This window comes from Leptosomus discolor, chromosome 23, assembly GCF_034619465.1.
Source record: "Leptosomus discolor isolate bLepDis1 chromosome 23, bLepDis1.hap2, whole genome shotgun sequence".
In the NCBI taxonomy this organism is placed as follows: Eukaryota; Metazoa; Chordata; class Aves; order Leptosomiformes; family Leptosomidae; genus Leptosomus; species Leptosomus discolor.
In genome coordinates, this window is record NC_141413.1 from 1,986,469 (window position 1) to 1,999,037 (window position 12,569).

General features: G+C 47.4%; 1 protein-coding gene across 1 annotated transcript; it reads left to right on the forward strand.

Moving 5' to 3' along the window:
• Nucleotides 1-412: 412 nt before the first annotated feature.
• On the forward strand, nucleotides 413-1,513 carry LOC147413843 (uncharacterized). The gene is made up of 2 exons (XM_086477013.1): nucleotides 413-433; nucleotides 782-1,513. Exons 1-2 carry the CDS (start codon nucleotides 413-415, stop codon nucleotides 1,511-1,513), a joined length of 753 nt encoding a protein of 250 aa, XP_086333139.1.
• The last annotated feature ends 11,056 nt before the right edge of the window (nucleotides 1,514-12,569 follow it).

The window sequence follows — 12,569 nt, forward strand, 5'->3', positions numbered from 1 at the left end:
TGTTAGCTGGCTGTAAAATATGAGACATTTTATCTAAAGCAGGTAAAGAAATTCAGGATTCATTTACAAGTTGCCTATAAAGTTGTGTAATTTGAAAAGCAGTATTCATTATGAAAGAGCTCTCAAATTCCTTGTAAAGATAATCTAATTAAAAAAAAAATACAAAAAAGGGGGATCTGCATAAAAGATATAAAAGCCTTTGACAGATTTCTTGAAGTGCAATGGAGAATGGAGAGTACCTGCTTGATAACACTTAGTTGTTATTGAGTTTTCTCAGTTTCAGTTGACAACCCAGATGCGACAATCTCTGTCCGGCTGCAGGAGCCAATGAGGCCAGGGACTCCCTAGGCGCGCCCCGGGACCTTTTCTCGGAGGGGCTCCCTGACTCATCTGGCTCGCTGCAAGGGCAGACATGGTCCATCTACGGAAAAAGGTATTCTTTCTGGTCTGTTTCTGTAATTTGTTAAATGTTCACACTGTGCACCGATCGGCATTGATGTCAACGTGTATTTTCACCACTTGCACTGATATTTAACTACGTGAATGGGGTTAGTCTGCTTGGTGTTGTGGTTGGTATTGTAGTAATCATATTTGCAGGTGTCTTCTTGTGTCTTTTGTGTGAATGGTGTAAAGGAGCTCCTTGTGTGATAGTGTAGAAACTGGTTATCAATATTTGAATGTGTGAGTGAGTGAGACGTAGTGTTATTGTTATCATTATATAGAAGATATTTTGTTAACCGCACTTTGCTGCTTTTCACAAAAAAAAAAAAAAAAAAAAAAGGGGAACAATGGGACAGCAAAAGAGCTACCACCCAATATGTTCTTGATTTGCGGCGACCGCGCATTAGCTCCAAGTCATAGGCAATGGTTGAATATCTTGAATATCTCGTTCCCATCCCAAAAGCGAAGGCGACGGGCCGCAGCCGGCCTGACGGAGATGTGTGATGATAATGTGGAATTGTGGTCTGCCACTGCTAGAGCGCTTGCATCATTTTTCGCGCCCGGCGTAGCTGCAGCACAAGCACTCAAGCAAATAGAGAAATTAGCTTCCTGGTCAGAAAAGCAGTCTAATATAACTACACAAATCCTAGAACAGATGCTATTAGATCAAAATAGCTTAAGACGTGTGGTCTTGCAGAACCGTGCAGCTATTGATTTCTTGCTTCTAGCACAAGGTCATGGGTGTGAAGATGTCCAAGGGATGTGTTGCTTCAACCTGAGCGATCATGGAGAATTGATTCATCAGCAGTTGCGGTGGCTGAAGGAGCACAGCCAAAAGATTCAGAAGGATACGAATTTGTTTGACTCATGGCTGCAAAATATCTTTGGAAATCTCTCCCCTTGGTTACTAGGCTTAATCAAAGAAGGCCTACGATGGCTTATTATAATCATATTGCTAGGGTTAGGCTTATATGGGATTAGCTGCAGAAAGGCATATCGAGTCTCGTTCACAGAGGGGTATTTTTTGTGTGCAAAACGAAAAAGGGGGAATTGTGGGAGCGTGGCTCTCTGAAAATGGGCATGGAATGCTAGAGGGCCTGCACAAAGAAAACTCTGTTGAGCAGCTTGTCTAAACTAATATAGTAGGCCTCAAGGACACTTCGACCTTGAGGGACAGAATAGAAGAATTAGGAACTAACATCCGTATGAGGCGGAACATACTAGAATTAACAGTAAAGTGATAGACAGAAGCAAATGACTGATGTATGTATAGCACAATTAGAGCTTATGAAAATTGCAAGTCATGATGAGTTTGGGAAATTATGCTATATAGGAAAGTGCATCTGCACAATAAAGTGAGCTTCCTGATATAACTCATATTGAGTCTTTCCTGGATTCTCCAAACTCCCGTCTCTGCATACGGGTCCTATAGTGCACTGACCTTTCCATCCTGAAGGTAAAACTTTTCGTGCCTTATTACCACATAACCAATACCACCCTGCTCCCGAGGAAGTGGACCACCCTTTGGGACTGGTAGAGTTACTTCTTCTAGCCTGATTTTTGTTCTATACGTTAGCACCCCTATATTTCCAATAGGAAGTACAGTTAGGATACTTTCCTAAAGTTATTGTTTCTCCACAATTCTTGTCAGTTGCGTTTCCTCCGCTATTGGAACTAATAGTTTCTTGGGAACATCTCTGAACACACGGAATGCCTATGCCCAAGTCTGATGGTTCACCAAGATCTGACACCCATTGCAGATCTTTAATTGATATTCCTACATATTCTGAAAGATTCGTGGTTGAAAAGGCTCTTAATACTTCAGAACTGTTGGGGGAAGCTGTACCTATTAAGGGGAACCCACATGCAGAATTTTCAGGCAGTTGTGCACAAATCCAACAGGAAGATAATTTAAAGTTGTCAACCACCTTCCTTAACAATTGCAAGTACACATTTTGATCCCATGCACTTCCCATACCCAGCCGTATTCTGACCAGACTAACAGTTAATGACCATCTTTTCTTTGAACTCGCAATGTTAGTGGTCCGACACGTGTGGCCTCCCAACGTGGCTTGGGAGGTTTCTTTACTCTGGTATGATGAATCCATGAAGCTTGTTCTCTAATCTTGATAGCCATGTGGGAAGTTAGCAGTACCTAGAATGGACCTTCCCATCTAGGTTCCAAAGGCGAGCCTGAAAGACATCTGACATATATATATAGTCACCAGGTTCGATATTATGTACAGGTCCATTGAGACCTCGGGCTCTGGTTCCTAAAACTTGCTTTTCTATCTCTCGAAGTTGCTTCTGTAGGCATATCACATAATCTGTTAACACTTCATCCCTGATTTGGGCCAATGTCCTCGTCTGCACAATATAGGGTCTCCCATATAATATTTCAAATGGACTTAATCCTTCCTTCGTTCTGGGCTTAGTACTAATTCTTAGGAGTACCAGGGGCAATGACTGAGGCCAAGGTAGACTTGCTTCCTGTCCTAGTTTCACAATTTGTAGCTTAATTAAGTGGTTCATCTTTTCCACCTGACCACTTGGTTGTGGATTATATGGGGTGTGTAGCTGCCAATCTATTCCTAGAAGTATATTGATTTGTTGAATGATCTTTGAAATGAAGTGTGGCCCTTGATCTGATGAAATTATCACTGGAACTCCAAATCTTGGTATTATTTCTTGTAATAATACCTTGGTCACCTCCTTAGCCTTATTGGTTTGGCAACGGAATGCTTCTGGCCACCCTGAAAAGGTGGCTGTCAAGACCAATAAATATCAAACTCCACTTTTCTTGGGAGCTCTGAGAAATCAATTTGCCATTGTTGTCCTGGATAGTTTCCTTTCCGTATCTGTCTGGGCTGGGCTGTAGTGCTTGATAGTGGTATACAGATTTCGGGCAACTATAAGCCGACTTAAGTATTTATACAAGGCTTCTGTTCTCCAATGAGATTTTTTTACGCTCAGCCATGACTGCGTCCCACATTAATGCGGATAGTATTATGACTTTACCTTGTGGAGTTTCTGCCCATCTCCCTTTTTCTACTTTTCCTTCTAAATCATCAATATTTGATCTTCTTTAGTGTATCTGGATTCACAGTCAATTTGTATTTTACCATCTGGGACCAAAGACTGCACCCCCAAATCACCCTCCTCAGCTACTCTCCTGGCTTCACGGTCGGCCATAGCATTGCCCAACTCCTGAGCGGTATTCTTTCTCTGATGAGCTTTACAGTGCATGATAGCCACCTTTTTAGGTAGTTGCACTGCTTCTAGGAGCTTGAGAATTTCTTCAGCATGTTTGATATGTTTCCTTTGAGTGGTTAGGAGTCCTCTTTCTCTCTGTAGCGGTCCATGAGCATGGATCACCCCAAAAGCATACTTGGACTTGGTCCAGATGTTAATTCTTTTGGTTTTGGCTAATTCAAATGCTCGGGTTAGAGCTATTATTTCTGCTTTTTCTGCTCAGGTGTTTGGGGCAAGAGCTTTAGACTCTATTACCTGATCTGTAGTGGTTATCACATATCCTGCCTTACGGATGCCTTGCTGAATGAAGCTGCTTCTGTCAGTGTACCAGGAGTGATCAGCATCTTCCAGCGGCTCCTCTTTTAGGTTAGGTCAGGTCAGCTAGAATACACTGCTTCAATTGTTTCCAGTCAGTCGTGCGATACCAGTTCTGTAGCCCCACTAAGAAAAGATGCTGGATTGATATTGTTAGTGACCACTGTTTCCACATCATCCTGCTCTACCAGAACAGCTTGATATTTAAGGAATCTTTGTGGTGAGAGCCAGTCTCCTTCCTTCACTTCCAACACCACTGATATAGTATGGGATACCACTACTGTAATCTTTTGACCCAACGTAAACTTACGGGCTTCTTGGATGTTCAGTACCACTTCTGCTACTGCTCTTAAGCAGTTAGGCCAACCCCTGCTTACATCATCAAGTTTCTCAGAGAAGTATGCTACTGCCTTATGGTATGGTCCCAGGTTTTGAGCTAGGACCCCTAGGGCTATTCCCTGCTTCTCATGAGAGAGCAGCCAAAAAGTCTTGGTAATATCTGATAACCCCAAAGCAGGGGCCTTCATCAGCCTTTTCTTTAGCTGGTGGAATACTCTTTCTGCTTCTTTATTCCAGATAAGGTTCTTTTGATTAGATTTCAACAGTTCATAAAGTGGCTTTACCATGAGTCCGTAGTTATATATCCATAGGCGACACCATCCTGTCATTCCTAGAAATGTACGGAGCTCTTTAGCTGTCTGCGGTCAGGGGAGTCTGGCAGATAACCTCCTTCCTTGTTGCTCCCAGGGTCCGCTGGCCTGCTGTTATCTCGTATCCGAGGTAAGTCACTCGATGCTGAGCTATTTGGGCTTTCTGTGGAGAGACTTGATAACTATTAAGTCCAAGAATATTTAACAGACTAATTGTCCACGCTATACAAAGTTCTTTCATCTCAGTGGCTATCAGCAGATCATCTACATACTATAATATTATTCCAGCTCCATGTGGCCATTCCCATTGTTCCAGGTCTCTGGCTAATTGGTTTCCAAAAATAGTGGGGCTGTTCCTAAATCCCTATGGTAACACCGTCCATGTTAGCTGCATCTTCCTTCCAGAGTCTGGTTTTCCCACTCAAATGAAAACAGCAACTGGCTTTCTGGACTTAAGGATAAGCAAAAGCAGGTGTCCTTTAGGTCCAATAGAGTAAACCAAGCCAATTCAGGTACTAATTCAGTTAACAACATATATGGGTTTGCTACAACCGGGTGCAGATCCTCAACAATTTTATTAACAACTCTAATATCCCGTAATATTCGATAATTACCATCTGACTTTTTGACCAGCAAAATGGGAGTGTTATATTCTGATTCACACTCTGTTAGTAGCCCATACTTGATGAATCGGTTGATTACAGGTTGAATCCCTTCCGTATCTTCCATTCTAAGGGGGTACTGTTTTATCCTTAGGGGCCGTGCCACCGGTCTGAGTTTAACTGTTATTGGAGAAGTATTTTTTGCTTTTCCTGGTATTTCCGAGGCCCATACCCCTGGGTACACTTGGTTCTGGGCCTCCTCAGGTATTTCTGAGCCAACAGGGGTATTTATGAGGGCTAGATGCAAAATTTCAATTAGTTGGTTGTTTCCCACTCGGAGTTCTACCTTTCCTTTTTCAAATTTTGTTTCTGCCTTTGATTGTTCTAACAAGTCTCTTCCTAGTAGTGATTTGGGTGAATGAGACATATACAAAAATTTGTACATTCTCAATTGTTTCCTCAACTTAAATTTAAGGGGTTTTAAAAAGTACGCCTTTTCACTCTGGCCTGGAGCTCCCCTTACTGTTACAAAATCATCATCTATGGGTGTCAAAGCCTGATTTAAAACTGAAAATGTTGCCCTGGTATCAACTAGAAATTCCATGTCCTGTTGTTGTTTCCCTAGCTTTAATGTAACCAGTAGATCCTCCAGGGTAGATTTCCCAGGTCCCCATCAGTCCTCCTTAACATGTGCCTGTATCCTTCCCTTCCCTCTCCGTCTCTCTGGACATTCATTCTTCCAATGTCCCTTCTGTCTGCACCATGCACGTTAATCCTTCCCTAAAGGACTCTTGGGTCCCCCACTTTTGAATCCTCTACTTTCTTGTAGCGCCACCACCAATGCCCACCTATCTTTCCTCCAGTCCTCCTCTTCCCTATTGCTAAACACTCTCCATCTTCATCTAATGAAGTTTCCAAGTTTCTACTTTCTGTCGTTCTCAATTTTTGCAGCTTCCTTTGGATATCACTTGCTGATTGTCCAATAAACAGAGACACTAACTACTGGATTCCTATCTCTGACCCTGGATCTAATGGGGTATGTCGCCTCATAGTATCCCGCAATTTGTCTAAGAATTCCAGGGGGGGTCTCCTTTGGAACTTGCCGAACAGCATATAAGCCTGACCAGTTGATTGCTTTAGGGATGGATTGCTCCATTCCGTTTATGATCCAGTCCCTGTATTCATTCAGCTGTTTCATGTGGGCCCCTCTATTAGGGTCTCACTGTGGGTCCTGTAAGGGAAAATGCTCTTTAATATCCTCTCCTGTCCCTTTAAGATGATCACTGGCCAAATCTTGGGCCGTTTTTAAAATTAACTGCTTTTCTGTTTCAGTCATATGATCTAATAACGATTGAATATCGCTCCAATCAGGATTATGTTGTTTTATTAGGAACTGGAAATGTCTTGTCACCCCCATGGAGTCATTTCAGTAGCTTTTTGCCACTCCTTTCCATGTTTCGAGATCAAATGAGGAGTAGGGAACTTGTATTAAGACAGGCTCTCCCCCTGGTCCTACTGCTTGCCTTAAGGATGCTTGCAACACTGCCTGCTCTTTCTTACTCCGAGTGTGAGAGGATACCAGACTACTTGGACGGATTCCAGAATCAGAACCCTCACTTTCACTCTTCCTTCATTGTGCCTCTTGGGTCCAGCCTGTTTCTGGTGGTTTATAATACTCTGGTAGATCCCCCATTTCAGGATTTCTTATTTTCCCCAGCTTTGTACACATCTGCCCTATGCTACATGCCGATCACCTCTTCAACTTTCCTTTCCCTTCTCTCGTATTCTCCTTTTCTAAAGCTAACACCATCGGGTCCTGTGAGACTGTCAGTCCACAGTCAGTATAGTACTTAGGGTGATCTCAGAGGGTGAAAAACATATCCGCATATGAAACTTCATCCCACTTCCCTTCTCTCCTCAAAAGCAACGTCAACTGCAGCAGGGTTTTATAATTTAGTGTCCCGGTAAAGGGCCACTTCTCCCCATCACCTAATTTGTACAAGGGCCACCACTGATTACAATACTTTGCTAAGGTCTTCTTACTCACATTCCCACCTGGCGGTCCCCCTATATCCTTCCTAAAGGGCTCCTTTTTAGTATTCCGCCACTTCATCCATGACCCGTATCAACAATAATAGAATCTGTCCCTATAATAAAATCTACCTATGCTGCACAAAAGACTTTGTGCAGCATAGGTAGAGACTCGTGCTGGTTTGTGCTCCTCCTCCCTTGTTAGCCACCCACTCTGCAAGGGAGAGGGAGAACCTGCCCTCTCCCATAACAACAACTACAACCCCAAGTGTGGATCACTGCAAGTTGTGGGTGGTGCTCCCCAAAGTGATACCAGAGCAACAAAAATAAGCAAGCAGGCAAAAGAGAGATAGAAAAGCCTGAAAGACATGGACATTTGGTTGCAGCCCTAGCAAAGCTCCTCACCTTGTTGAACAAGGTGACCAAGAAAGAGGCAGGGGATGAGGTTCAGCTAGGGAAATGCTGGCAGGAGGCCCCAGAGCAGTTTGGTTTGGGTTGCACAAGATGGACTGCGTTCCTCTGCTGGGACAGTCCTGGATGACCTGCAGTCTGGGTCTTTTCCTCCAGGACATGCTCTCCCTCCTGCCCCAAATTGGCCTGCCATCAGTGGGAATGACCTTTTCTCCCTGAGGATGCTCCAGAATCAGGTACATTTCACTGTGAGCCTGAGGCAACTTTCCTTCATGCCCTGGGGCCACCACACTGCTAGCCCAAGAAGGGTCCATGCACACAGGTGGGAAAAGTTGCACTGGTGCAATCCTCCTTGTGCCAAGGATTGAGGCTGTGTGTTGAGAGCAGGGCCCTTCCTCCCAGCAGTCAGACATGAGAAAACACTTGCGGGGACACCCTACCAGATCTCAGACTTAGCTGGGAACACTGAGAACACCACCCCCTGGTACCTTTTGACTGCCTGAAGAACAGGGCCAGCATCTGATACTTCTGAACCCACGAGACAGACCATGCTGCCATGCCAAAGCCTAAGATATCAAATGGCAGGTTACATTCAGAGAGGGCATGAGAAACAGCCAGTCACTGGAGAAGAGTTAAATCTGTACAGAGTCACTACTCTGAAAGCATGTCCTGGAGAAGCAGCATCGGTGAGGGCTTTCCTCATCCATCCCTGGGACCTGCAGGATCGAGAAGAGTGGGAGGAGTGTCTGGGAGGAGCAAGAGCAGGGCCCAATCTCTGAAAGTCTTGCAAAGAGGTGGAGGGGCCCCTCCTCCAGGGGTTGGAGCACAGGGAAAGGAACAGCCCTTTCCCATGCAGCTGCTGTGCTACTGCAGAGGAGGAATGTGCCTTCTGGGGCTGAGACAGCCTTTCTTCAAGCAGTGGAAGGTGTTCCTGGGGCTCTGCTAGGCTCAGCACTTGGGGAGAAAGGATTCTGGACCAATAGGTTGTTTGGGCCCATGCAGGCAGCTTTCTTGCTCAGGCCAATTTGTCCTTGGTTTCGTTCCTGGCAGCTCTGCCTGATGGTACTGCCAGAGTCCCCAACCTGTTTGCTTCCCCAAGGTCATGGTATCTGCCCTTACCACTGTAGCCTCTGCTGCTGCTCCTCCCTGGGGTGCGCTGCAGGGAAGACACATTATGCCCCCCTTACAGGCTTCAATGGGCAGCTAGAGATATCCCAGATCTCCCCAGACCCTGGGACCTGCCAGGCTGGCTCACAGAGGATGACAGGCCACTCCAGGCTCCTGCACCCCTGAGTTCTTTCTGAATAAGGACAGGCCTTGGAGAGCCAGAGGAACCTTCACACAGCAGAGGACCCCTCACCTTCTCTTCTCCAGGCTGAACAAACCCAGTTCCTTCAGCATCTCCCTCAATCACAACATGCTCTGGCATGCTCGGATTCCACCTTATGCATGTCTCCTCTTCCTCCTCCTGTGTGCACAGGAAGACCTCTTCCGAGGCTCACGCTTCTTGAGTGCAGGCCTTCTGAGAAATGCCACCAGTGCTTGTGCAACCTGTGGTGGGATTGCGCGAGGATGTCTCTGACCTGTCAGTAGTGCTGGAGTTAAATGCCCAAGAGTTTGCGATGTCCCTCTTGGCCTCTTACTGGTGGACGTTTACTTCCAGATGCCCCTCTTCCCACGGGTGCTGTCCATGCTTGCTGGTGAGGAACTGCCAGTCCAAGGAAACTTCCTGGGTTGGAAACAGGGTATTTGGAGCTCCCTGATGACTAACAAGAGCGAAAAGTTGTCCCAGACTCTAAAAAAGGGGAAGAAGGGCTCTCTAGGGACCAAAATAAAGGTGATGATAAACCGGAGTGATTTCAGCAGAGGATCCCTAGAGTAGCCGGGGGCTGGGGGCTCTGGCCTTGTGAGGAAGGCCTGAGGACCCAAGGCTTGCCTAGCTGGGAGAAGAAAAGGCTAAGCAGGGATTTAATAGGAGCCTCCCAGTGCCTAAAAGAGGACTACCACAATGCGGGGAGGATGAGAGCCGAGGTCAGAAATTGAACGAGCAGCTTGTGGCTGGCTCCACAAACAAAAAAGAATCACCTTGAGGGTGCCTGAGCATGGGAACAGGGGTCCAGAGAGACTGCAACAGGTCTGTTGTCCAGGTATTTTTTGACCTGCAAGGCCAAAGCGCTGATCAGCTGGGGTGAGCCTGCTTGAAGCAGCAGGATGCACTCTCTGATTCCCTGAAATGCCTTCCAGCCAGAAGGGTTGTTGGGGTGTAAAGTGGAAGGAGGGAGAGAGGATTTTGTGGGTGAACGTTTGAAGAATGTCCAAAGATCTGCATTTCAGGGGAGGGGCATGCAGAATGGGAGATTTGTAGGGAGAGTGAAAAAGTGGAATCACTTGGGGGCTTTCCACCCCTGTTTACTCTTCTAAGCCCCGCTGCTAGTGGGGGCAGCTGGGAGGTGCAGCAAGACCTAATCCACCACCAACTGGAGAGCAGAGTGCCTAGAGGAGCAAGACCCTCTGTGCAGGGAAAGGGAAGGAAAGCAAGAGAGAGGATCCTGTCAGGAGTGGGACTCGAACCCACACCTCCCAGGGAGACTGCAACCTTGCCCCATGCTCCCACCAAGGGCTGCTGACAGGAGACCGCATCTCCTACATGCGCTGCAGACCACACAGCACCCAGCACAGGGGAAGCTTCTCCCAAAGGCCAATGCAATCCTTCATGGGAGCAACCAAATTCTGCTGCAAAGAACACATCCAATCTACTCTCAAGTGCTTTTAGTGCAGACACTCAGGCTGAAATTGATAGAGTTTTCTCCACGTGGGTCCTCCACGGCACTGTGTAGCCAGGCTGAAGTGATGTTAGTCTGCATTGGCCAGGAACCAAAAATGCATCAACTAGGCAGCTATGCTCACCACTATACCACCAACACACCTGTGGACAGTGCTGCCTCCTGCTCCTCCAGATCAGAGACTGGCTGTCCTCCTGCTCCTCCATTTTGAAGACAGGCCGGCCTTGTCCTTCCAGCCCCTGCCCACACACTTCCTCAAGCCATTCCTCATCCTCACCCTCACAACTGCAATCACCTCCCACCCTTGCTCTGCATGCAGACAGGCACTGCCAGATGCACCACCTCCACACTGACACCTTAAACCCGTTTTCCAAATAGTCCTGCTCCAGAGCCAGAAGGGAATAGAGACTACTTTCATCTAATGCTGGAAATGATCACTTCTGGTCCCTGGTCAGGAATTCACATTCCTGACCAGTTCTGGCAAAAAACTCTAGGCAAACCTGTTCCACCAAAACAAACTCTCTCTTGTTCTCCTCATCCACATCTCCCATTTATTCTCCTTTCACCCCTCCACACTTTTCCACAGCCAGGCTCCACCTTGCCCCTTCCATAGATCTCTCCCACTCACACAAGCCATTCCCTCTACACACCAACAACCTGCGTGATACTCATGGTACTTGTTCAATGGTTGACACCACCCTATGTCCCCAAGAGGCTGGAGGCGCTGCCAGGAGGTCACCATCTCCTTTGCAGCAGTGTGACCACCCTAGCGCTCACAGCAGCCCTGCAGTCCCCCTCAGGTACATTTGAGAAGCAAAGCGGGGTCTAATATCCCATCCCACAAGTACCACCATCCCTGGTTGTCTCCACACAGTTGCCTCCCCTTATTCCCTGGAAGCAGGAGAGAGGGCAGCTGGGGTGTGAAAGCATTCCCCTGTGTTGGGATATCCCAGATGCCCGTCTGAGGAGAAGGTGCTGGGAGCTGCAGCTGTAGCCCCTGGGGTTCCGCCTCTCATGGCCTCTGGAAGCCCGGTACGTGGCATGCTGAGCACAGCACTCAAGTGCAGGGCTTTGAGTGGAGTGTGGCCCTGAAAGTTCCAGGGAGCCGTGTGTGTCATTGTCCCCAGCATGTGATGAGCAGGGCAGGGAGGGCTGGAGCAGGTAGTTGAGGCAGAGTAGCGAAGGCGATGGACTAGAAATCCATTGGGGTTTCCCTGCGCAGGTTTGAATCCTGCCAACTATGGGGTGCAGTCTTCTTTTGGGCTGCCTCCAATTAACTATGTGGGACTTGGCTCCTCCATACTCTACCTGGTGCCCAGGGAGACAGTAAAACTCCCTTGCCCACAGCACTTGTCCTCCCCCCCCCCTAAACTGCCCCAGAAATTCCTGGGTGAATGGGTAATCTCCATCCCCTTGACAAAGACAGGCAAGTTGAGGAAAGAGAAGGGACCAGAGCTGAGTATGAGCCATGAGAAGAGGTCCAATGTTGTTGCTTCTTGAGCAGAACTTAAGAGCCTGATCCCACCTGACATCCCAAGCAGCACAGCACAGAAACTTCAGCAGCTCATCTCCAAAGGCAGCTTGCACAGCATGGGTCTCAGTGGTAAAGATGAAGGGAAGACACCTCATGGGTCTCAGATCTTGCCAGCACTCAAGAGCCCAGAGCCTTCCTGGGATGCTTTGCAGCATTTATGACTGGACAGCACTCAATCTGGAGTGGTTAGCCCTGCCCTGGGGGTAACTGGGAACCACCACCACCCCCAGCAGTTTTGGGCAGGACAGGCACCGCTTAAGGCACAGAGACGAGGGCTTGCGGTTTCTCTGACTCCCTGGCACCCTGCATGGTGGCAGGGGCAGCCCTCACCTGTCAGGGAGCAGCAAAGGCAGGGCTATGCCAGGAGGAAGGACAAGCCAGGAGCTGTGGGGGAGCACAGCACAGCATGGGCAGGGCAAGACCCGCACAGCCAGTCTGAAAGGCAAGGCACTAACTACTATGCAACTGGCTTAGAGGAACAAATGCTGCCTAGGACAAGGAGCTTTTACTCCAGGTTCAATGTGACATGAAGACCCAACCGAAAGCAGCT